Genomic DNA, 25,990 nt, shown 5'->3' on the forward strand with positions numbered 1-25,990 from the left:
GCCCCAAACAAGGAATACACAAAGTATGATAATCTCTATGCGGTATCTGTTTCCCACAAGAAATACAGTTATTCACTTTTTCTGACATCCGGTAAACCACTGAGGCAACAAAAACTAAAATATTCCCCAACGGGGTACTTAGCCAACTTTGACTCGGTCTGAAACTCCGAATTCGAAAAATTTCAGAACGCCGAACGGCACTTGCAACGCTGCTTCTGCATCGGACCATGCGGCAAAAAAGACTGAGGATATGACGTCGGTCATGCGCATTTGTACCCTGACGTCCTGATGTCAGTCTTAAGCGCCTTGACCGACGTCAGCCTAATACTTTGATATTCGGGCCGACCGAGGACAGCGGACTACCCAAGTGTAAGGACTGCAGCAATGTGAGATGAAGAACATTCATTGTTTCCAGGTCCTGAGAATGTTGACACCATAGGCTTTTTAGGTACCGTTTCCTCATATGCAGTCTTGCATATGGAATTAGTAGAATGCAAGAGGCCATGAACCCCAGGGCTTGCAGTATTTTCCTTGAGGATAGCTGGGGTTTTGTGGCCAATAGTTTGAAGTAGGTTGTCAAATAAACTTGTTTCTCCAGAGTGAGGAATGCCATCTGGGAAGTTGTGTTCAAGCTTGCTCCCAGGAATACAATCTGTTGGCAGGGTACTAGATGAGATTTCTTTTCGTTGATGGTGTACCCCAGTGAGGTTAGAAGTTTCTTTACGAATGCCAGCTGTTGTAATAGCAAGTCCTGGCTTTCTGCCTGAATCAGACAATCGTCCAAGTCTGGTAAAATTTGAATATTTCTCATAGGTTGGTAATAGGCCATCAGCCCTAGGGCCTATACAAGCCTAGCCATAACAATTCCCTGGCTATTTCTTCCCACACTATTTACTTCCCTGGACCCTTGTCTAGCAGGGCGACTGACGTGATCCCCGGGGTGAATTTCCTTTCTCCCATCCAATCATCAAGGTTCCTTTTGAAGAGGGCCAAAGAGGCACTCTGCTTGACATGTATGGGAAATCATTTCCAGTGTCTGGGGAGTCTCTGGGTCAGGAACCTATCCCTCCAGCATGTTTTGCTTATTTTGATGACAAGGTTTAGATCCCTGGTGCGTGTGGCTCTGAGGGATTGGGATTTCTTTAAGTGGAGCATGTCCAACAGCTCTGGGTTTGACATGGCCTTATATGTTAAGCAGAGATTGCCTCTGAGTAGACGATATGCGACAGAGTATGGCTGGTGTTTAAGGCGGTCAGCGTAGGGCATCTGCTTTAGGCCTGTGATTCTTTTAGTGAGGTATTTCTGCGGCCTTTCCAGTTGTTGCAGATGTCTTGAGAGGTACATACCAAACGGGGCAATGTATTCAATAATGGGTCTATTGAGGGATGAGTACAGTGGGACAATGACCTCCTTTTTTCTGGATGAAAAGCCCTTAGTAATGAGGTGTGCCACATAGAAGGATTTCCTGACTGTTGTGGTGATGTGGTTATCGAAGGTGAGACCACTGTCCACCTGTGTCCCTAAGTCTCATCACACTTTCGGTGTTTAGTGTACTGCCACCTATATGGTACTTCACTGGTACATGTTTTTTCCCCAAAGGGGATTACTATACATTTCTTGGCATCGAGCTTGAGCCCATGGCTCTGGCACCAAGCATCTGTTTCTGTAAGGCCCTTTTGTAGAGTATCCACATCATCTGGGGGTTCAATAATGGCTCCCAGTTTGCAGTCATCTGCGAACTTGGTTAGCCAGAGTCCCTAAGTGTTGGCCTGTACTTCAGAGAAGTAGATGCCAAACAAGAGCAGTCCCAGGACTGAACCCTGAGGTACTCCACTTGTCCGGAGCTGGATTTGGAGTTGGCTACTTTTACAGTGTGGGTTCTATCAGTAAGCCAGTTAGCAACCCATTGGGTGACGTAGGGATTAATGCCCAGCTTAGTAAGTTTATCTATGATTCCATAGTGGGGGATGGTGTCAGAGGCCTTGGCAAGGTCTAGATAGGCTGTGTGGACCACCTTACCCTTGTCCATGGCTCTGGAGACTGATTCGAAGAAGTCAATCAAGTTCAGGAGACAAGACTGGCCCTTCATGAACCCAAACTGGGTGGGGTCCAGTGTTTGAATGTTGCCAATGTCTTTGTTTATAAGTTCCATGATAATACGCTCCATGGCCTTGCAGAGAAGGCTCGTCAGACTGATGGGATGGTAGTTTCCGGGATCCAAGGTGGATCCCCCCTTGTGGAGTGGGATAACTGTAGCTCTGCGCCGCTCAATGGCCACGAAACCTGAGGTGAGGCTATGATTAAACATGACACTTAGGTGAGGTGCCAGTTCACATTGTAGTTCATGTTGTACACAGCCCGGGATGTCATCTGGTCCCATGGATGCTGTATTCTTAGCTTTGGAGAGTGTGTTTTTTTACCTGTGTGGCCGTTATTACCGGAATTTGGCTATCTTCCGGTATTGAGACAGGCCATTTAGTGTGTGAGAGGGGGGTGAAGTTGGCACTGAATCGATCTGCTAGGATACTGGCAATATCCTTGGGATCAGTATATTTAATGCCATTCTGTTTTAGCTCAGAGCAGATCTGAGCATTGCCATTTAGATTCTTGACAGTTATAGAATGCCTTGTGGTTGTCTTTGGAATCTTTGGCAATTTTATTTTCGTAACTAGCTTTGGAGGATTTTATGAGGGATCTCAGTTTCTTACTGAGGCTGGTAAGGGAGTTATTTGCATCCTGGGATTTTCCTCTTTTCTGCAACAGTTTCTTCCTTTGTTGTAAAGTTTGTTTATGGCAGGGGACCACCAGTTGGCTTCCTCTTTTTGGATGAGAACATCTTGGTTCTATTTGGGATGGCACAATTCATGCATGAGTGGATGTGCTCGTACAGTGCCTTAGTGTAGGATTCGGCAGTTGAACTTTCAGTTTCCGTCTGCATGGGTGTCATGAAGTTTGTCACTTCTGACTTGAGTAACATGAAGTTGGCTTTGGAGAAGTTTTTTATGGAGGTTTCCTTACTGGGGGGTGGGGTGAGATGTGGATGTTAAGAGTAATTAGCTTATGGTCAGACCTGACTAACGAGGGGGGTGACCATAGGAGTGGAGCATCGATTTCCCATGTTGGTAATGACCAGGTCTAGGATATTGGAGCCCCTGGTGGGACTATGGATTAGTTGATCCAGGGCGTTGGAATTTATGAATTCCAAGAACCGTTGGGGCAAAGGTGTTGGTACATGAGTAGTTTTCCCAGTTAATGGCAGGGTAGTTAAAAATCACACAGTATTAGGGTGTTTGGGTCTATCTGAATATTTTCCAGTATGTTTAAAAAGGTGCAGTGAGAATCTTGGGGTATGGTGGGCGATCTGTAGCAAGCTACAATTTGGATTGCAATCTTACCGAGTGTTAGTTGCACCTGGAGAATTTCAGACGCATTGTGTTGGGCAAATAGTCTGGTGGTGTGAATATCCTTGATGAATACTGACACTCCTCTTAGTCTTTCGGTCCTGGTTTGGTGGCCGAAAAGTGTGGTAATAGTTGTAGCCTGGTATTGCAGGGATGCTCTCTGGAGCCTTGAACCAGGTCTCAGTTACTGCACAGATATCAATGTTCTCCATTTTTAGGAGTGCCGCGAGAGAGTGCATTTTGAGGTTTAGACTTCTAGCATTGAGTAGCATTACCTTCAGATTTTGCATGCTTGTACCTGTTACAGTGGTGGTTTTGTCCTTTGAACTTTGTCTAAAAAAGGTACTATAGGGGTGGCAAGAGCCTTAGCCAGTAACCTGAATCCCAGGGACAACAGGTGCAGACCATCTCTGGCAAAGCATCGTGGTCTGTCGATCATGTCGTTCCAGGCAGACAGATACTGGATCTCCTTTGAATGACACCAGAAGCTTAGCCAATTGTTGAAGTCAATCATTTTGTCCTTATATTGTTGTATCATTCTGGGTGAAGGCAGGATGCTACTCAGGGCTAGGGTTATACCTGCCTGGGCCACATGATCTGAGAGCTCTTCCATGTCTCTTTTCATGTAGTCCAGGGAGGTACGTCTCAAGTCATTCACTCCAACATGGACAATGACAGAGTCATATTTTCTTTTTTGTGGAGTGACTTGAGTGCATGCGTTAAGTGGCAGATCCTGCCACCCGACAGGCAGCTGACTGTAATTTTCTCCTTGTATCAGTTTAAGGCTTCCTAGTGCTTTCCAGCAGGTATTAGAGCAAGTGGTAGTCACAGGGATGCTTAAAGGTAAGATGGAAAAAAAATGCACACTGCAGTGTGCACTAGAGAAGTTAGATGTGAAAGCAGGTAACTTAAGTTTTACCTGTTTAAAAAGTTATGGTTTAGTGGAGAGTTACTATTTTTAAAACAGCAGGATGGATTGAAAGGGGTGGTCACTTTTGTATTCTGGTACTATGGAATAGTATAGTACTCTGCCTGCAAAATGTAATGGCTGGAGCTAGACACTTTGTGAATACCCTGGGCACAGTAGATAAGCCAAAGGGAAGTGCAGAAAACTGACAGTGCATGGAGCCTGCCCTGAAGGATAGGTATTTCCTGCAAGATTCCCTTATTGTGATGTGCAGGTAAGCTCCCTTTAAGTCTAGGGTTGCCAGCCAGGCATCCTTGTTGTTGAAGGGTTAAGCATTTTGAATTTTGGAACTACAAGAAAGGTGTTGAGAATAGAGAGATCCAGGATAGGATGCCAGGAGTTGTCTTTTCTGGGTACCAGAAAAAGTCTTGAATAAAAACCTTGTCCCCTTTGTTCTGCTGGGACAGGTTGAATAGCCCTGATACTGAGAAGAGAGAGAACCTGTTGCTGGGCCTCCGCCCATTGACTGGGGGGGGGGGGGTCTGGCCAACCATTTGGGGTTGGTAGTGTGTGGAAGTGGAATCTGTATCCTTGGGAAACTATGTTCAAAACCCATTTGTCCTGGGTAATGAGTTCCCAGTTTTTTGCATGCAGGGTGAGCTTTCCTCCTAAGGGAGCAGGTAATTGAGCACGGTTTGGAAGGGTTAAGGTTAAGTCATTGTAACATTTTTCCGTAGGGGGGTGTCTTACTACTCCCTCCTTTGGAAGTTGGAGCCCCCCACTGCTTAGGTCTGTGCATAGCCTGAGACTGTAGCCTAGGTGGTCTGCTGTTCCTTGGTTTGGACTGAGAAGACCTGGAAGGAACTGGAAAGGACCAGTTATTTGAAGGCCAATGCCTACTGAATCTGGGAGGCTGTACTTGTAGGAAATATTTAACAGTTTGCATAGATTTAGCTTTTTCCTCCATCCTTTTGAGGACTTCTGCTTTGTTGCCAAAAAGGCGGTCTTGGTTTAAGGGAGCATCCAGTGTTTAGCTTTAACATGATCTGGCAAGTTTTGTTCCTTAAGCCAAGCATGCCTTCTAAGTACAGACCCAGTGACAGCAGCCCTTCAAGATGCTTCTAAAGCGTCAAAACCACATTGCAAAGTATGTTTACCAACTTGTTCTGCAGAATGCATTAAATCTTGCAATTCTTTGTGTTCAGTACAGTCAGGATTCAACATAATGTTTAAGTAATCCCATAATATGCTGCTGATACTTTAACATATGAAACTGGCAATTTACAGCCCTAATGGCCAAAGTAGCAGAAGTGTATACTTTCTTGCCCCATCTATCTAAGGCTCTAGAATCTCTATCAGAAGGGGTAGGATTTTTGGCAGTAGTAGCCTTAATGCCTTTTGGTCCTTGGGAAATGGTCTCATGACAGATGTTGAAGACCCTGAATTTTCTTTATACGGAACCTGTGTGTTTTTTTAATTGCTGCAGATGCTTGGAGAGGTACATACCAAAGGCAGCATTGTACTCTATTATTGGCCTGATAAGGGAGGAGTACAGGGGGTTGCAACCTCTTTTTTTTTTCTTGAAGCAATCCCCTTATTTATGACATGAGCTACATAAAATATCCTTCTTACCACTGTGGAGACGTGGTGATCAAAGCTAAGGTTGCTGTCAACCTGTGTGCCCAGATCTCTTACCAATGAATATGTGCTTAAGTTATGTCTTACTATAATGTTCCATCTGTGTTGGAGATCTTTATTCATTCATTACTGTGGGCAGAACTGACAAAGCCATTTCCAAGTTTGCACCAAAAAAAAAATTCTCAGCTAAGACCTACTCATAATGCCCCTCTCATAGTTACTCCAGATCGAGTTTGCCCGCTCCTTTATAACAGAGCTAGCAAGAGAAAACCAGCAGGAGGCTCTGCCTGAGCAAATATCCTAACTAGGAGTTCCTAACGTCTACCAGGAGTCCAGGCAGGAGGAAGGGGGGGGGGGGGTAATGAATGAATAAATAAAGATCTACAACACAGATGGAATGTTATGGTAAGACATCACTGCTTTATCTGATGTTGCAAATCTTTATTCATTCCTTACTGACAGGACCAAGTCCCCAGCTACTTGAGTCCTGGGTGGCCCTAAGGAAGGATATTCCTGAGCACCATTGAACCAAAAGATGCTCGTCCCCTGGAGGCCAAGTACAATTTGTAATGAGAGATAAAGGTATGAGGTCTTGCTCAAGTAGCTGCTGCGCAGACATCATCCATAGAGGCTCTGGAATGAAAAGCTACAGAAGTAGCTTTCGATCTAGTAGAATGAGCCTTTATTCTGGAAGGTAAGGATAGCTTATTCTGTTGGTAGATAAAGGTAATGACGTTTCGACGCCAGGAGGATAGAGTCGCTTTGGAGACAGGTTTACCCAATCTGGGTCCTGCAAAGGCCACAAACAATTGATCCATTTTCCTGAAAGATTTAGTCCTGTCCAAGTAACAACGAAGCTGCGATGCACATCAAGGGTGTGCAAAAGGTACTCCCCTCTGTCTGAATGCTGAGGGAAGAAAACCAGCAGAGCAATAGATTTGGTTAATGGAAAATCCAGAAATGACCTTGGGCAAGAAAGAAGGGTCAGTACGAAGGGACACTCTATCCCTGTGGAAGTTCAAGTAAGGTCTCTTGACACTCAAGGTCTGCAACTCAGATACTCTTCTTGCCGAGGTAAGTGTTACTAGAAGTAGAGTCTTCCATGACAAAAACTTTATGTCACAAGAATCAAAAGGCTCAAAAGGAGGGCCTGTTAGAGATTAAAGTACCAAGGTCAAGTCCCAGGGTTCTAGGGGGAGCTTGACAGGAGGTTTAACGTGTAATACTCCTTTCAAAAAGGTCTTGCACAGGCAGTGTGACATAATAGAAGAATTATCAAATCCATTATGAAAATTTGCGACAGCTGCTAAATGTACAGTGATTGTCTATGCTGGGGCTCCTGCATGTAGAAGAGTCGTCAGGTATTGTAGGATCTTTTGAATAGGCATAGAGAAAAAATATAAGTTCTGATCTTTGGCCCAAATAGAGAACATAGTCCATTTACTAGAATAAACTTTCTTGGTGGAAGGTTTGTGTGAAGCCAGAAGAATTTCACAAATGGGAGGTGAGATATCAGGTAGCCTGGCAATCATTGAAAGTGGAGGAACAAAGCTGTGAGCTTGAGGCTGTGGAGATTGGGGTGAATCAATCCCTGAGGATGAGATAGCAGACTTTGGGAATGATCCAGGATCCACGGGCTGTGAATCAGATGAAGCCATAGGAATGGGAACCAGACTTGACGGGGCCAATAAGGGGCAATGAGGATCACTTTGCTTCTCAACCTTTGAGCTTTCTGAAGGAATTTTGGGATGAGGGGAAAAGGCATACAGTAGACCCGGGGGCCAATCGTGCATTAGAGCATCCCTCTGGGGTTCCCTCTGAGGGGGGATCAGGGCAAAGTAGCTTCTGCATTTGTTGTTTAAAGGGGGGAAGCAAACAGATCACAACAAGGGTTTCCCCAATGGTGGAAAATCCAGTCCGCTATTACAGGATTGAGGGACCACTCATGAGGCATCAGGATGTTCCTGCTCAGATTGTCCATAATAAGGTTGGAACTCTCAGGAATGTGCATTACTATAAGAAAGCTGTTAGAAGTTATCGCCCAGTGCCAAATCCTCATGGCTTCCCGACACAGGGGGTAAGACCTGGTTCCCCCTTGCTTGTTGATATACCAGACGACTGACATGTCCGAATGAACTGCAATGGTACCAGAAGGGAGGGATGTGTGGAATGCTTGCAATGCTAAGACAACTGCCCTCAATTCCAGGACATTTATGTGCAAACAGGCCTCCATTGGGGGACCAGGTGCCTTGGTCCATCTTTCCCTGGAAATGCCCCCCCACCCTAACAGGGAAGCGTCCGTGGTCACTGTGGCCGTGGGCTGGGGGAGACAGAACGGTCGACACCAAAGATTAGATTCTGACTTCACCCACCATAGCATTTCTTCCTTGCAAAGGTTTGTAAGACATATCATGTGGTCGAGTGGGTGAGTTAAGATCGACCATTGTGAAGAAAGGAGCCACTGTAGTATTCTCATGTGCAACCTCACCAGTGGTACTAGAGTAATGGTAGCTGCCATTGATCCTAAGAGTTGCAGTACAAGGCGTGCTGGTACAAAGGTCTGTGGAAGAAGGGCTTGGATTTGGTGTCTTATTTTCGAAAGCCTGTGAGGAGGGAGGGAAGCTTGACAGGATGTTGTGTCGAAAACTGCTCCAATGAATTCCAGTGTTTTTGTTGGGGGACATTTAAGATTTGCCCTTGTTGATTGTAATCCCCAAGCGGAGAGGGAGGTGCTGAGTGTAAGACAGGCTGCGGATTAGAAGATTCCTGGTTGGGGCGATAAGGAGCCAATCGTCTAGATATGGAAAAACCTGGAATCCTTGTAGTTGAAGATGAGCTACTACAACTGCCATACATTTGGTGACCACTTGGGGGCACTGTTGAGAGACCGAATGGCAGTGCCCTGAACTAGTAGTGACTGGCTCCCAGCTGGAGGCGGAGAAATCTCCGGGAGCGGTGATCCATCTTTATGTGGTAATATGCATCCGTGAGGTCTACAGAGCACATCCAGTTGTCCCTCTCTAGAAAGGAGAAATGGACTGTACAGTGACCATAGGGAATTTTTGAGGTTTGATAAATTTGTTCAATAGGCTGAGATCCAGGAATGGTCTCCAGTCCCCTGTCTTTTATGGCACTAAAAAGTAAAACCCAGATCCTCTCTGGTCTGGTTGGATGACTTTTTCTTAGCAGCTTTTCTATTTCTAAGGCTGCTACCTCCCCCCTCTGATTGGGTGGCACATTGGGGATTCATTTGACGGGTCTGGGATTTAAATTGAATGGTATCTGGTAACCTCTGGATATTATTCTCTGCATCCAAACATCGGTAGTGATAAGTTGCCAGGCTGGTAGGTGCAGAGAAAAACGACCCCCGACTGCTTCCACAGGAAAACAATCGGGTCGCTGCTCAGGAGCGCTGGTAGGCTCGGCCGGAGACAGAATCTCTAGCGGCCTGGTTATGTGGACCCCCTCTGCCCTGAAAGGGGAGTCTTCCAGATGAGTTGCCCCCTCTGCCCCAAGGGGGATTGCTCACAAGTGTCACAAAAAGATCCTTGGGATTTCTTGAACCACAATTTCTACCCCTCTGGTTCCTGGAGTAGGACCTCTGGGGGGGGGGGGTGGAAAAACGTATACCCACAGCAGACTAGGTCTTTCCATCTTTCTCGCTTCATGCTAGGGTGTCTCGTACTTTGGGACCAAAAAGTGCAGATTCATCTACAGGCGTGTTCATGAAGGAAGATTTAAAGGGGTCTGCGAAGTCACACAAACACATCCAAGCATGGCGTCTCATGACAATGCCTGATACGGCAGCTCGAGCTGCCCCCTCGGTGGTGTGAGATAAAAAGCATAGATTCATGGGTAGCTAGCTGCAAGGTGACAGTGTCACGTACCTCATCGGGCAGTACCCCCGCCAAAGAGGAAGACATTTCAGAGATTTGGTCTCTTTGGAGGCGAGTGAAGTGTGCCACATAGTTCAGCGACCAAATGGCAAAGGTCACTGAAGCACAAGTCCACTTCCCTAGTCTGTCCATGGCCCGAGGCTCCCTGTTCGGAGGATGGACAGTGGAACTATCTTCTGCCAGTTCCCTTTTGGTGGCCACCGCCATGACCATGGAATCAACCGTCAACTGCTTGGACCAGCTGGGCTAGTCTTCAGAGGTGGATAGAAACTTGTCTGGCCTCTGGGAGACAGGTTCTACATTGTCCGGGGCATTCCAGGCACGCTGCACGATCAGTTTAATAAGGTCATCTGCAGGTGGGGTCACCCAGGAAGTAGATGGCCGGGCATGCAAGGCCTGCAAGAACACTGATTCCTCAGAGAAGGGTTAGAGGACTTCCAGTCTCCCTGCTGCTTGAAGATTTTGAGAAGGTCTCCAACTGAGATGTCATCTGGGGGGGACCGTGGGGACCCTTCCCCCTCATCGCAATTAGTGTCCTTAGTGATAGATTCCTCAGGGGAATCAAGGTGCTTCCTCTTGCACAGTTTCTTCCGGGGTGGCTCCCAAGTGGGATCTTCTGAGAAGGACTCTGAAGAAAGGGTTCCCTTCAAAGGGAAGGTCTTGCGGCTCCCAGTGCCCGGGATACCAAAGTAGGGGATTGGGACAGCTGCATGCTAGAGGGGTGGTTCTGGTGCCGATGTCATAGATGCTGACTGCAAGCCTGCGGAGGCAAGAACCCTCTCCATCACCTGTAAAGCAGGCCTGCGCAAGGAGGGATGGGAGCCCGGAACCAAGAAGGACAACCTCGGAACTGGGGTCACACCCCACCCTGAGGAGCCAACCTCCCGGTGAGGAGCTCCAAGAGGACTGGAAGCTGGCAGGGCCGTGGACATAGACGGTGCCAATGAAAAAGTAGGTGCCGGGCTAGGTGCCAACAGTCCAAACACTGCTCCGAGAGTGCACCGGCTCGAACGTAGCCAATGCAGCAAGAGTAGTCGGTGCTGACAGGGAAACATCTGCAGTCAGGGCTGAGACAATATGCACCGGTGTGGACATCAGTACTGAGATCTCCAGGGCCTGGATAAAGGCCACAGGAGGATAAATGAAAGAATATGCTATGAAGGATTCCGAGCCAAGAGGGACGGAAGGTCTAGCTGGAGTAGGCTATCCCCTAGCTGCCAGAAGCTGGTCCACAACCCGCACTATATCTAGTTCAGAAAGACTCCTGGTGGATCTAAAGGAGGCTGCTGAAGGAGAATCAGGTCTTTCAAGAAAGGAGCTAAACCGATGCCCCACAAAAAGTGTCATACGTTGGAGAGTATCAGGTTCTTGGGAGATATTCAACTTTAGGAACTGAGGTCATAGTCTGCGGAGCCGAAGAAGCTATTGGCACCGTGGCCTGGGATGGTGCCAAAGCAGGTATGGTCGTGAAAGCCAGTGTCGGAATCAAGGATGGCACCAAAGCTGGTGGTGTCAAGGCTGGAACCAAAACAGGAGTCAACATTAGAGATGGCACCGAGGGAGAAGACACAGGGCCTGGTGCCAAAGAGGGCTGCGCCAAGGGCGCCGGAGAAGCATGGAGCTGACTCGGTTCCATAACTGACGGAGATGCAGGAACCGAGTGACTCCATTTTTCCTCAGGTTTCTTGGTCTTAGGAGGCACTGAGACCTCCGACCCAGATAGAGCCTCCAAAAAAGGTGTTTTGATTAAACCTTTTAGAATTAGCTTGCTTTTACTCTCTGCTAGAGTGCGATTGCTAAAACTACAACAAATATCACAATCAGCATTTATATGATCCACGCCCAAACAGTAAACGCATGGAGCATGGCCGTCCGAGTTGGGCATCTTACGCCCACACTTGTCACACTGTTTAAACCCCAACTTAACTTTGTCTGACATAGTACAGACAACAAGGGGACATTCTAAAGAAAACAACAACAAGGGAAAGAAAGGAGAGAATACCAACGATGGTATTTAAAAAATACCACAAGTGGTAAAGGAAAGGCCTACCAAAGGCAGGAGAGATGGACAGTACCAACGATGGTAGAGATTTAATTACCAAAGGTAAAGGGTAGGAAATAGAAGCAGGTTATAGGTGATCGTACGAAAAGGCTAAACTGACTAAAAACGACAAAGTTTGAAGAGAAACTACACAAAAAAAAAATCACAAATTTCCACTTAGCTATGAGAGAGATGGCTAGGCACGTCTGACGAGGAACACGGCAAACGAGATCTGGTGCAACTATGAAAGGGGCATTATGCGTAGGTCTTAGCTGAGAGTTTTTTGGCTGGTGCGAGCTTGGAAATGGCCGTGTTGGTTCCGAGGATGGAACTGAAGTCCTACCAGTAAGGAATGAATAAAGACTTGCATCATCAGGTGTACTGTTATTGATGTGGTAGTTAGCAGGGGCAGTTTCCTTATCAAAGGGGATGATGATGCATTTTTTTGCATTGAGTCCGAGACCATGAGGCACCAGTCTTGAGTCAGCTTGAGTTCTTCTTGTAGGATATTTACATAATTTTTGGAGTCTATGACTGCTCCTAGCTTGCGGTCATCATCAAACTTGGTGAGCCACAGACCTTTAGTTTTAGTGTATACTTCGTAGAAATAGATTCTAAACAAAAGGGGTCCCAGAACCAATCCCTGTAGAACTCCACTGGGTACGGGTCTACTGGTGGAGGTGGAGTCCCCTATTTTGACTGCACGAGTTCTCTGTAAGCCAGCTTGTGGCACCTAACAATATACGAGTTGATGCCCAGCTGGAGGAGTTTGTCAATGATGCCCGAGTGGCGGACTGTGTTGAAGGCTTTGGCCAAGTCTAGGTAGGCCGTGTGCAAAGATTTGACCTCGTGTGTATCCAGAGCTTTGGTGACTGTTTTGAAGAATTCCACCAAGTTTAGTAGGCACGATCGCCCCTTGACAAAGCTACACTGGGTGGGGTGTCCAGTGTTTGTAGATTTCCTATATCTTTGTTGATAAGGTCCATGATGATTCGCTCCATGGCCTTGCAGATCAGATTGATTAGGCTAATGGGTCCATAGTTCCTGGAGTTTGTGGATGCATCCCCTTTGTGCAAGGGGATGACTGTGGCCATTTTCCATTCCGTTGGGATGAAGCCAGTGCTCAAGCTGTGATTGAAAAGGGTACTCAGTGGTGATGCTAATTCCTTTTTTAACCCATGTAGAACACAGCCTGGGATATTATCAGGTCCCATGGAGGCTGTGTTCTTAGCTTTGTAGAAGGCGTTCAAGACCTAATCCTTTGAAATACTGGGTGGGGGACAGGTGGGTAGGGATTCGCTGAGGCATGTGCGGTGGGGACAGGGTGTGAAATTCTCAATGAAAATGTCCGCCAGTAGGTTTGCTATATCCACAGGATCTGTTTATGTAGTACCATTAACTAAAGGTTCAGCACAGATCTGGGTTTTGCCTTTAAGGCTTCTGATGCAACTAAAGAACACCTTATGGTTGTCCTTAGTTTGGGAAGCTAATTTAGATTTGTAGTTTGCTTTGGAAGACTTTACAAGAAGTCTTATTCACTTGTTTACGATGAGGAGGGAGTGTTTCCAGTTTTTATGCCGTACCCTCCTACTCTTGGACAGCAATTTATTTCCCTTACTGTATAGCCTGTTAATGACTGATGTCCACCAGGCAGGTTTGAGGATCTTGCTTTAGTCCTGTCAGGTACATCACAATCAATGCAACTGGCCTCCCAACACACAAAGGGTAAGGTGTTCCCCTCTGTTTGGTGATGCTCCATAATGCAGTCATGTTTTTACGTTACATGCCTATCACTTTCTGACACTGATGGTAAGAAATGTTCACATCTCCAATACAATGACATGAAGACAGGATTTCTGACACAACCAGACACTCTGGACTACCTTCCCACTCTAGTACCCCCAAGCCACCCCAGGGCAGATGCATCCATTTTGACACCGTACACGAGAGCGTAGCTGAAAAGGAGTCCTCAAAGTGATATGATCTATGTCTACTCACCACTAAAGATACAACCTGCAAACCCTGGAGAAGGGACCCAGACTTTTCAGTCCATTGTACCTAAGCTGTCCATTACAGTAATCTCAAGTACAATATTACAAGAGGTACATGAGTAACATCCCATGGATTTTGGGGCATGACCATAGAAACTGAAAACTAAAGGATGGATAACCTGTCATGAGGAATGTGTTTACAATAGAGAGTGAGATCTAACTTGCACCCTCGGAAGATCAGAGCCTGTGATTCAGATGGAATTTTGCAAAATTCACTGTGATAACTAGGAAATGGAACTTGAGCAGAAGCTTCCTGCACAAAAATCAGAATTTCTGTTGTTAGAGTATAGGGTGAAGCTTGTTGCATAGGTACAAAGATCTTGCCTCTCTGGAGCCCAAGATAAGCTACTACTGTGAACATTCTGAGTGCAAAGACAACACCGAATGGGTGAGTTCAGAACGGATAATAACTGGTTTCCATCAGAAATACAAATACCTTTTGAACTTATTGGCAATCTCTGTGTGGAAGTAGGTGTCTTGGAGGTCTAACAAGTACATTCAATCTGTAAAGAAAGATGGACTGCTCTGTCGCTGTATGAAAGGTTTATTTTGGGGCAAATTAATTTAAGTTACTAAGATCAAGTATTAGCCTCAGGTCCTTTATTTTTGTTAGCATCAACAAATGGATCTGGAATAGTATCCAAACCTTTTCCTGTCTGATTAAACCTCTTGGATGACCCTTATTTGTTTTTTACTTTTTAAATAGGATATTGAGAAGCTGCTTCTTGCTGCAAAGTTACTGAAGAGGAGGAGGGTGAAAATGCAACAAAGGGGAAATGAAGGGAATTCTGTACCCTTCTCTAGATATTATAGTTATTTCTGATCCAAGTTATTGGATGAAGGAACAAGTAAACTCTGCAATTCCTCCAGACAGATAGTTTGATAAGGTTTCAACTAATGAAGAATTTGTAGATGAACTGTAGCCACTTTTGAAATGCAAAGATGGCCTGTTTCTGAGACCCTGAGCTTGTTGGATAAATAAGCACCATCCTACTAGTCTTTTGTTGAGGTTTTCTCTGTGTGCTGCCCTGAAATCCCATGTAGGTTTGGATCCTTTGCATTCTAAAAAGGGTATGTTGGAAGATGGCAGAACTCTACACTCACAGCCATCATGGTTTTGAACCACTTCTACATATCCCCCATATGCCTGTGGACTTTTTCCAAAAAAAAGAAAGAACTATAGGGGCTCAGGAAAGGAGAATGCAGGAAGGTCTCACTGGAATCCTCAGTAAACTCTGCAAGTGTAATCAATGAATGCCACCAAGAAGAGCTCTAGCAGGTGCCTGCACACGGTTATACAAGACGTGTGCCATAGAGTAGATCAGTTCATCACTTAGAGACTTATCCGGCAAACCCTCAAATGTATGATTATTACACTGGCCTGGTCCCATTTAAAATTCACTATGTGAGGCATACTTTAGCTTTTGTAAGGGACAATTTAGCAAAAGCGTAAAAGTGCTTTTCAAAACTGCCTCCTTGACCAGAGGATTGACTGAAGGGTTCTGAGGTGTGAAAGTCTTTCTGATGGCTTCTGATGTAATTACAGTACTGGTTGAGAGGTCTCTGACCACACAGCTCACTCTGCATGGGCCTGACACTGCAGATCTTCTTCAGGATAACGACAACCAGAAATAGGTTTTCCCACCCAATCCTGATGGTTCCTTATAAGACATCCACTGCGGGGGGCACCTTCTGATAATTACTGAAGGAAGGATTACCTGCAGGACTTCTGAAGAAGGCTCTTGAGGGGGAAGGAAAACAGCCCCCCCCCCCCACTGTCTCAAAAGCATGAGTGAGGTATTACCCAAATATGAGGTAATTTCTGAAGGAAGCATTGGAATTTACTTTGCCTTTCTAATCCAAGTCGTTAGATAACAAATACTATAAGTGATTCAAGTTGTTTAATCTTTTTCAGCTTTCCTAGGCCTCTTGAGATGGGGGATGACTAATAAAACAAAGGTAGCCTTTCAGAGGGAAAGATGTATAAACAGTAGGCTTTTCAAGACACAAGAACCCTTTGTCCTGCTGCAAGGGCATAATAGGCCATAAGGATTAACACACATAGTAGACACATAGTTCAAGCACTAGTGCAGGTAAAGCAGACTGCCATCAAAGAGAACCATCATATGGTACTCGAGAGCAGCAATGATGGAAACTGTAGAGTGGGCATATGCAGCAACAATGCCACAAGCCCTGATGACAAGTAAACTGGCATCAACACCAGGAAGTCCCAAACTGGCAAAGACACAAGTACCACAGCACCTGACAGCAATACACACACAAATGGCATTGTGAGCACCAGGGTCAACATCGAGGCAATACGGACATAAGGCTTTGCAGGTGTAGCCATCATGGGGGGGGGGGGGGTTGGTACAGAGGTTAACTCCAAAAGCAATATATACTGCGTGGAGAACTGCGCAGCACTTGTGACGACAAGATAAATGAAGTAGACCAAGGCAAAAAATGGAATGCCACAAGAAATCATGTACCATGAATGCAGTAAGTGGTAAAAAGGGCACGAGCCCATCTGCCCTGAGCCTGGACAGTGGACTCTATCAAAGATAGGGCATGAAAAGGAGGAGAACTTAATATGACCAGCTTAGATGTTACCAATCAGTGGGTCGCAAAGTCACGTCAGCCAAAAATTCCACAAAAGTGGCTGCAGTTTTAAGAGTCTCTGACAAGCTCATTGTTGCTCAGTTACAATTTTTGTAACTAAGTCAGTTACTGATTTAACACACACTCTCAAATTCAGTAAGGGAGGAGAAAGAAAAGTTCCTCCCTGTTCTAGGGATTTGAAGCTCCGGAACTTTAATGGGAAAAGGAGAAGAGCACAAAGACTCTCAGGATTCTGTATGAGCAGATGCTCATGTCCATGATTCACCTGACTATGGACCTTTTAAAGTCCCTGTACTGTGCAAATTTCTAAGAAATAAAGGCAAGTTGGGTGGTGGTTGGCAGTGCTGTCCTACCACAGACACACCTGTGAAAAGCTTTCTAAAACAGTTTGAGACACAAAAAATGGGCATAAGCTCAAACAAAATGGGACACAAAAAAAGTTTGTCTGGGAAAAAATCCAAATTAATCAAAATACTGGAACATGGAAAAAAAGTTTTATTCACAAAGTGATGTTTTTTCACACAAACACACTGAAATCCACTAAACAGCATCATGGAGCCATTTTCCTTGAATGAAGGAAAGCACAGAGAGGCAGGGTGTCTACAGTGCATGACAAGAAGGTTGTAGGCAGCTTAGGAAAGGTTTTACCTACCAAGAAGTCCTAACGCCTGTGGCATACGTCCTGCTGACACAGACAATGGTCCTCTTCTTAATAGGTCTAAGAGTCAGACATCTATACAAAAATGTACCTTGCAACTGAACCCTATAAAATTAATCAGGCTTTTTTAGGCAGGTGGTTAAGAAACAGATTCCAAAGAAATCTCTGAGGAAATATCCTGAAAAGAATTGGTAAAAGAAAGAACTGTCAGTGTTACAGGCTTCAACAGCTTCATACCTATTAATGGGGAGGATAAGGACTCAGGCCATTTAAAATGTGCTTTTTTATGCTTTAAGCTATCAATAAAAAAGAGCAACATGTCACTGTGGAAACAAAGGAAAGCTTTCATCCCGAAACTCAAACTTGACAAGAGATCCATTCTGCTTTGATAACAATAAGGCCTCTCTCTCCTCATAATCATCCAAAACAAACTTATAAAGAATAGGCGTCCCCACCCCACATCCTTTATAACACTTAACATGGAAACGAAGACATTAATGCCCAAGTCTGGCAAGTTAAATGCAGAAGCATCAAATGAAGCCTGAGACAGCACATTCTGATGATATACTCAAATATCCTCAATGCCCACGGTTCAGATACCCACACCTCATAAAAATAAGCAAGAAACCATGACTGGGCTTATGTCCACCCTCCCAACACAACCAACCCCCACTGGTGTCATTAACTCAGCAGCAAGAAATTCAGCAGAGGGTGGTAGAAATTTGGGAGAGCATCCAGAGACTTATTGAAAGACAAAGAAAGAGTATTCCAACCCAGACGTCACACCCTCCAGTATGCCAGCCAAGATTGAAAGACAAAGAAAGAGTATTCCAACCCAGACGTCACACCCTCCAGTATGCCAGCCAAGAGAAGGCCATGTTAAATCAGACTCCTCCCCTTCAGATGCAATTCTGACAACCATATTTTTGCGAATGAAAAAGTTTTCTTGTCTACTACTTGTCCCTCTATAAACACCTGCACAAGCACTGGAGTGGAATGAGTGGCCAGTAGACAAAGCATATATACCTGCCTGCAAAATCGAAAACTTAGTCTGTACACTACTTGCTAGAAAACAGACTGCTTCAAACAGCATGTAAGGCCTGGTAATCTTGGTCATCCAACATTCACAACTTTTAAACTTTTTCACCCCATGATCTCTACACTTTTTCTGTTTACAGAATTTAGAAATAGGTGGAGAGAAAGGAGTAGTTGTAGTAGTAAAAGCAAAAACAACAGAAAGATGGCGAGTTACATTACACTAAGCCTTCAGTGCTCAAGAAAAGTCAGAAAAGAAAAGAAAAAAAAAATAGAAAAGTTAGTAAAATTACTGCTAGAAGTAGTATAATGCTTACAACTTTCAGTACTGTGGTTCTTCCCAAAAGAAACATTGAAGGTCATAATCTTTTGGAGGAAATTTTATATCAAAGGGCAAGTTTCTCAGGGGATGTCATGGAAAAAATACACACAGTAAAAATTTTAAATAAAATTCCAAGTATCAACACAATGTAAAACTAGAACTCCATATTCTTCTAATTACTTTCAGATCTTGGTTTGGAAATATCACTCCTGGACTACTTAATTGGCACACTGACTGTTCATTTCAGTGGCATAAACAAACTGAGCTAGGTGAACATTTTTTTTTAAATAGCAATGCTGCAGCTATGCATCCACATGGATGCTGGACTACTGAAGAAGTTTTGGCTGGATGAAAAATGTCAGCCTTCAACTTCATCAGAACTACATTATGATTTCTTAAAGCACTAATCCACAAGAACACAAGTAAAATAATGCAGAGTCCTCCATGGATCAAGGATTAGAGAACACAGCCCCCATATAACTCATATAATGCATTAAACGGCCTATACATCCTAGAGTGAAATTGGCAGCAAACCTACTTCTAAATGGTACATTACCTGTTTTCAGTCAGGTTTAACTAGAGGCAAAACATGTCAATACCCTTTCCTTCGAAATGTTGGGAAAGTACAGAATAAAAAAGTACAGAATAAAAAATAAAACAACCCTTACAGCTTTATATACACAGCTCAGTTCATACACCAACCTCTGCACAAATGGTACAGGGATCTAGCAATATTTTTACAGTACATACCTTGCTTGGTAATTTGAAAGTTCTTCTTGCTGCAGAGGACAACTGCCTGCAACATCTCATGAGGGGATACATGAGCTTTAAAGTTCCTTGGATTCCACAGTTTCCTCATCAACTCTCCAAAACGCTGGACCAAAAGGAACATGATGTCTCCAGGAGGCCGCTTAATATTCTTGTAGTTACCCTCCTCCAGAAAATAGTTCCTTAGAGGCGGAACATTCGACAAGGCCTGTTAAAAATTAAAATTTTATATTAGTGTTCTTCCATCATACAACTTTTTGGTTTAGTAAAATTTTCAATAGTGTAATTTAAAGGTAAGGAAACTGTTCCCAAACTGGGTGCTTACTCCCTGATATTACCTTGAAGAGACAAAAATACACGTTCCTCGGGATTCAACAACACCTACACTAAGTGTGCACTAAGTGTACACCGTTCTGCGTGAACAGACAAAGACATAACTCACACCTTCTTCCTCCTAATTTTAGTTTTCCTACTGATATTCTTGCAGCTTTAAATATTGACAGGGATTCGTAAAGCTTACCACAAAGTGTAGACTACACTTAGTGTAATCTTGCTGAGTGACTGGAAAGCACAAAAAATGTGATAAGAATATTCTTGAATACATATTGTGTGCACTTAATGTAGGCTTTATTGAATCTGGTATATGGACTTTTGACAGGCTTTCTTGTGGCATAAAGAACTGAAGCATGCAAGGGCTGCTATACCTTTTAACCATGTGATAGTCAACTCCGAGTGTTATTCTGCTGTGCAGGAGTATATTCAAAGAGCTCTAAGTCAGAGACTGGTACCACAGAAGTTAGCCAGTGGTTATCTCTTAAAAATGAGGATTCTGCTGCAGCAGTGTTTGCTAAAATTAACATAAGATGCACTTACTTAAGTTGCTGAGGTCTAGTGTAGGATGAAACCATCCCATCTCCTTCGGCCTTCCTGAAAAAAAGGACACAACAGTTCAAAGAAGCAGCTTCAAAGGACACAACCAGAAGCTATATGGTCTCCATTATTGGTTCTCTATGTTACACCAAGCACAGGTAAACATCCTTTGTACGGAATGCTGCAGGTTAACCAGGAAACTAAGGATAAGACCTGTGCCATGTGCCAAAACTTTGGGGGCAAAGTTGGAGAGGCAACACTTCTGGACACTTGGCAACTTTCCTTAAACTGTTAATGAGCTTTTTCTTGAGAAACTGGCAACATAATAAAGGTCTTCCATGGAAGTCAATGCCAACTTCCCTTTTGCTGGTCTTCAACAAGTCTCTGGGAAGCCTGCGGAAGGACTACAACTAAGAAGAGGCATACAGAATGGTCTGCATCAGCATATCCTTAAACTAGACTGCTTGAAATAAGCCATCCACACTCAGACACATTACTAAATCTGCTGCCCTGTTAAATCTGTTGTCCTAGTCAAAGATCAGCATGAAGTCACAATGGGTTATGTGAAGCCTACTATGAAAGTAATTACCAGTAGACAATTACCATTCTATTAGTCTTACCTACATCTTATGTGTTTTGAAAGAATAGTTTATGATAGGACTACAAAAGGGATAGAACATTATCTGGATGAGTACCAGTAAGGTTTTACTGTACAGCACTCTTGCCCATCGAATATGCTAAGCTTTTACCAACCAGTTTAGGAAGCAGCACATCAGGGCTTGTCAGGGGACATGGTGTATTTAGATCTGGAAAAGGTGTTTAATTCAGTGCCTCAAAGGAATTATGAGTGTAATGTCTAAATTTTAATGTTAAAGGCTTTGTAATTAAATGGACAAAAAGATGGTTGGAAGGGAGAAGCTATAGTGTTAGGATACTGCAGTCCCTTTCAAATAAGGATATGTTTTCACAGGGGTCCCCCAAGGGTCAGTGCTTGTGTCAAAGTTTTGCAATATTTATGTCAGATTCCCCAAAGCAGAAGGCATTATGGGTCTGTGAAAATGCAGACAACAGCAAGCTGGGGGCTGTAGCTACAAATATAAATGATCATACAATATTACAAGGGTATATAGATAAAACTGATGTATGGTCTAGGAAATACAACATGGACTTAATGCCAAGAAATCTAAGATTCTTCATTTTTGCAGTAATTATATCCATATGCAATAGGTGGAACATTGATTCCCCAACAGGGATTAAGTTAATAGACCTTGGATTTACTGTTAAAAGGTGTCTGATTTATAAAGATAATTCATTGATGGCTATAAGGAAAATTATGCCACCATTAAAGACATTCTTCATAGTATTTCAAGTAGTGATGCTACTGTCTTATTGCCGCTGTACAAGACAGTAGAAAGACCAAATACTGAGTACGGTTTGTAAACTTATAGATGCAACACAGGGCAAATTATTTATTTTTTATTGATTTATTTATTTGTCTTTGTTGACTGGGAAAGTCTGACTGAGATAAATACCTTTTTCAGTGAAGGCACAGGGAGAAAGGCTTCACATTTACATACATACACAATATAAAGTACATTTTTATTTATGACATTATAAAAATATACATATTTGTTATTGGAACTTATCCAATGCCTTTTTTTTTTTAATAAAACAGATGAGATAAAACACTAGACATTGAGTGAAAGTGGAAAGGTTATTTTTCTGATTTTTTTTAATGGTGAATTGTGATGTGACCAATCAAAACAGGACCAAAGGGAGTGAAATATGAATGCTAGGAGATTGTTTACAAACAGGGAAATCAGAAGAGGTGACACGATGGCTCCCTGTGGTACATCTTTGCTTAAGGGGGTTACTTTTAATGATGTTTTAGCTATATAGATTTTGAACTTCCTGTAAGGAAGGTTTCTAAACTAAGGAAGTGAGCTGGTGCTGATGTCTGCTGCTATAAGAGAGTTTATTTAGTAGAAGGTCATGGTCTACAAGGTCAAAGGCATTAATGAGGTTGATGAACATTACTCCAGTAATAAGGCCTTTGCTGACACCCTGTAGGATGACTGTTAGTGTATATAGAGAGGTCATGGTACTACATCCCGACTAAAAAAACTATATTGGTGTGGTGTTAGGATACTTATACTTTTATGTAGTCTGTAAACTGGGTAAATAAAATTTTCTGAATTATATTGCCTAAGTTTGTGAGTACAGATATTTGGTGGAAATCTTTGGTGCCTTTAGGCTGAGGAACTTCAGGTACAGGTCTGACTATAGCTCGTTTCCATGTTGTGAGCATGTACTTCTGGGATAGGTGTAGGTTGGGCAGGTGTTTCAGTGGAGGTAAAAAGTGATTTTTCCACAGTACGATACACCATGGTAGTAAAACATCAGCAACCTGGGATTTGGTCCAAATGTTTATCTTTTTATGTTTGTTGTTTGACAGCATCTGTTGGGGGGGGGGGGGTGCAGAACTCTGCAAAGTCTTCTTTTGGGTATAGTGGTTCTGAAGTTGTCTACATGGTGTTGTTTTGGGCTGGGTCTCTGTTTTTAGTTGTTTGTCTTTTCGGCTTTTCCCAGTTAGGGGTTGTCACAGCGGAACTCTGGTCCGCTAATGATTGGCAGTTGATTTTTATGGTGCCGAGTTGCCAGCCCAACGCCCAACCTTCAGCAAAGGCACGCCCATTCACACGTCTTTCCGAGGCCACTCGACCGCGGGGAGGACATGCAGACTCCACACAAAGCACTCCAGTCGAGAATCGAACAGGAGAAACTCTTGCTGTGAAGCAACAAAGCTACCGCTGTACCACCACTGCTGAATCGGTCTCGGTTTTTAGCTCTACCCCTAAAATTATTTCCAGAACTACTTTTAGTTGTTTCTGAATGTTTGCTCTTGTGCTTGTAGGAGTACTGTCTATGCATCTTCCAGTGGCCTTTTTAGATATATTTCTGAACTGTATGAACTTAGTTTTGTTTTCTGGGATAGAATTTTCTTTCTAGTGCAAAAGAGGCAGTGTAAATGACTGGCTTTTTGTCTTCCATGGGCAAACATCTTGGTCAATTTTTCTAGGTACTGTCATGGACTTAAAAAAAAAAAAAAAAAAAAAAAACAAAAACAACCAGACTCCACGTTAAACTTCATAAGTACTAGGAGAAAAGCCCAACATTAACAACTGAAAAAGAAACACTGGAAAATATTCCCAACTGAATACATTCCACTCTGAAAATCACTTGAGGGGGCAGACAGGCAAGACTACTTATAACCAGTTGTTTACTGTGCAAAGGAAAAAAAACTGCTGAAATGGCATAGAATGCTCTATTTAGCCATGCAACTGCTGAAGTCCAAGGATATGGGAAAAATCTAGCCCACCCCCAAAACAACCCCAAAACCTTGGAAGACAGACATACACCGCACGTTTTAATAAAATAATTAAAAGCTGGTAATAAAAAACAACAACTTTATTAAACATACAACATTACCAGTAAGAGCTTTCATCTCCAACATACTAAGACTTCTTCAGATTGAATAATGCCAAGTAAAAAAAAAAATGCTTAAAATGATTAAACCTGGTGGGTAGCAAGCATTTAAACATACTATACAAATTAGGAATCTGTAGTTTATTTAGTGGTGTGCATTTCTTGTATGTCATTTTATGTGGGTCATACTGTAAGAAAATTCTACAAATGTATTTTTGAATATAAACATGCAGTACAAGTGGGTGATGAGAAGAATGCCTTGTGAAGGCACTATAAACTACAGTAAATGTAAGGTGGCCTTCAAATGATCTAGTACTGGATGAAATAAAAAAATCTGGAGAAAATGTTGAATGCAGAGGATGAACTAGGGTGGCATGAATATGTATGGCAAGTGAGGCTAAATGCAAGTTACCCACCAGGGTTAAATCGAGAAGATTTTGCTGCATACTTGAAAGGGTTAAAACACTAACTGGCAATCGTGTGATATGATTTTAGTTAAGTATTTCTTTTACTAGGCATTATTCAGTCTGAAGTCTCAGTATGTTAGAGACAAACGCGCTTACAATGATGTTATAAGTTTAATGATGTTATTGGTTTTTATTACCAGCTTTTAATTATTTTATTTTCATGTCAGCTCAGTTTTTATTGTTGTTTTTGAGTTTTATACACCAAAAGTTAATTTCCCACAGAAAATGGGACAAACTGCAGCAGTGACCCTTAGCATCAAACCTTGGCAAACAGGATTGAAGAATGAGGAAGATGTCTTTGTACTTCAAAACTTGTAATTCAGAAGTTCTGACTGAAATGATCCATTCACCCACAAACCGTTTTTCCCATTTTTGCACATGGGGTTGGGGTGTCACTTCAGTGACAATCATCTAGAGCCAAGGTTTACACCACCTGATGGCTAGCCCAGCCACAGTGGCTGAAATGATAACCACCAAAAATGTTTTCCAAAAAATACTTCAAATCAACAGCAGCTGCAGGTTGAGAAGGATGTAATATTTGTCTTATGTTGGAAATCTTTCTTATGGAAGTGATGAGATGCAAAACATCTCTATAAAGTTGTTTAAATAGATGTGATGCAGTAAGACAATTAACAGGTAAATAAGCAGAACTGGCAGACAAATGAATTTTAACCAATAATTATGAAAGGATAGAACAAAAGGCTAACCAAATCTTGGAAAATCTTTGGTACAAAGCAAAAATTATTCAAACCCACTGAATGGCCATAAATAGAATCATTTCCATTGGAAAATATTTTGAGATAATTGGATCTTTTTTTTGGGTGTCTTTACAAGGAGCAATACTTCATCAGTTAACAACTAACTGTTAGGAAATTAGCTGCCCAAACTTCACAGGTCCATAGGTGGTTACTAGGCCATTGGTCCACAAGCTACTGTAAAAGCCTAGCCAAGCGTACCCCAAATTTATCAAAATATTACTGACGTGTCAACACCCGTAAAGGAATTTTAAAGTTAGAATATAAGATTGTACACATCAAGCATTCATAGGCTGCCTCTGTCCATTAGGGACATAGATGCCAAACCAGGGTTACATTTGTGATTTAAAAATAAGGTTACAGATTACTTTTGCTTTACATACACAGAAAGCCTGTTCTATAAGGTAGTGTTTGGCACACATACCAGTCCCTCTAACATGTTCTGTTTATGTCCCACACTATTTTTAGGTCCTTAGATTGGGTAATTCTGATGTGATTTGTTTTATGGATATGCGACAAATCCATCATTGTGGGGTAAAAGGATGCCTTGCAGGGTAAGCATAGTCACACTGCAGTCTGCAAGAGATAGTACAGGGATAGGGTTTTGAGACTGTCTGCATAGTACCTGTTGTTTACTCCTTGCATTCTTTTTGTGAGGAATGTCTGAGGTCTCTCAAGCTTTTGCAAGTGCCTAGTCATGTACATGTTGAAGGATACATTGTACTCGATGATGCACCTAGCCAAGCCACTAGGCTACAAGACTTCAGACTTGAAGTAAAAAGCCCATCCTACTGATGACCAACTAATCTTTGAAACACTAGCCATTTGTTGAAGAAAGGAGAAAATACTGATGTATAAAGTACTCAGTAGCACAGCTAGGATGGGGCCATAGTACAGTCTAGGGAGTGCAATCAAAAGATGCCAGTAAGTCTTCAATGTAGTGCATTATTGTCATTCATATGCCGGTACTGCATTTATGGGCAGAACTGAAGTGCTTAGAGCTCTGTATGTGGTATAAAGTGTAGCAGCTGTTTACCAAGTGTGGCCAATGTAATCTTTAATCAAGTCTTAAAAGT

At 43.1% G+C, this 25,990-nt stretch overlaps 1 protein-coding gene across 2 annotated transcripts in view; it reads right to left on the reverse strand.

The window, feature by feature from the left end:
- USP39 (ubiquitin specific peptidase 39) overlaps positions 1-25,990 on the reverse strand; it is an 882,613-nt gene that overhangs the window by 615,725 nt on the left and 240,898 nt on the right. For both annotated transcript variants that reach the window (XM_044084285.1, XR_006366329.1), the window contains exon 6: positions 19,319-19,544. In XM_044084285.1, the coding sequence (XP_043940220.1) occupies positions 19,319-19,544 (226 nt within the window). The remainder of the gene's footprint in view (positions 1-19,318; positions 19,545-25,990) is intronic.

Source organism: Protopterus annectens, chromosome 9.part0 (assembly GCF_019279795.1).
Source record: "Protopterus annectens isolate FY-2018-M chromosome 9.part0, PAN1.0, whole genome shotgun sequence".
NCBI classification, from domain to species: domain Eukaryota; kingdom Metazoa; phylum Chordata; order Ceratodontiformes; family Protopteridae; genus Protopterus; species Protopterus annectens.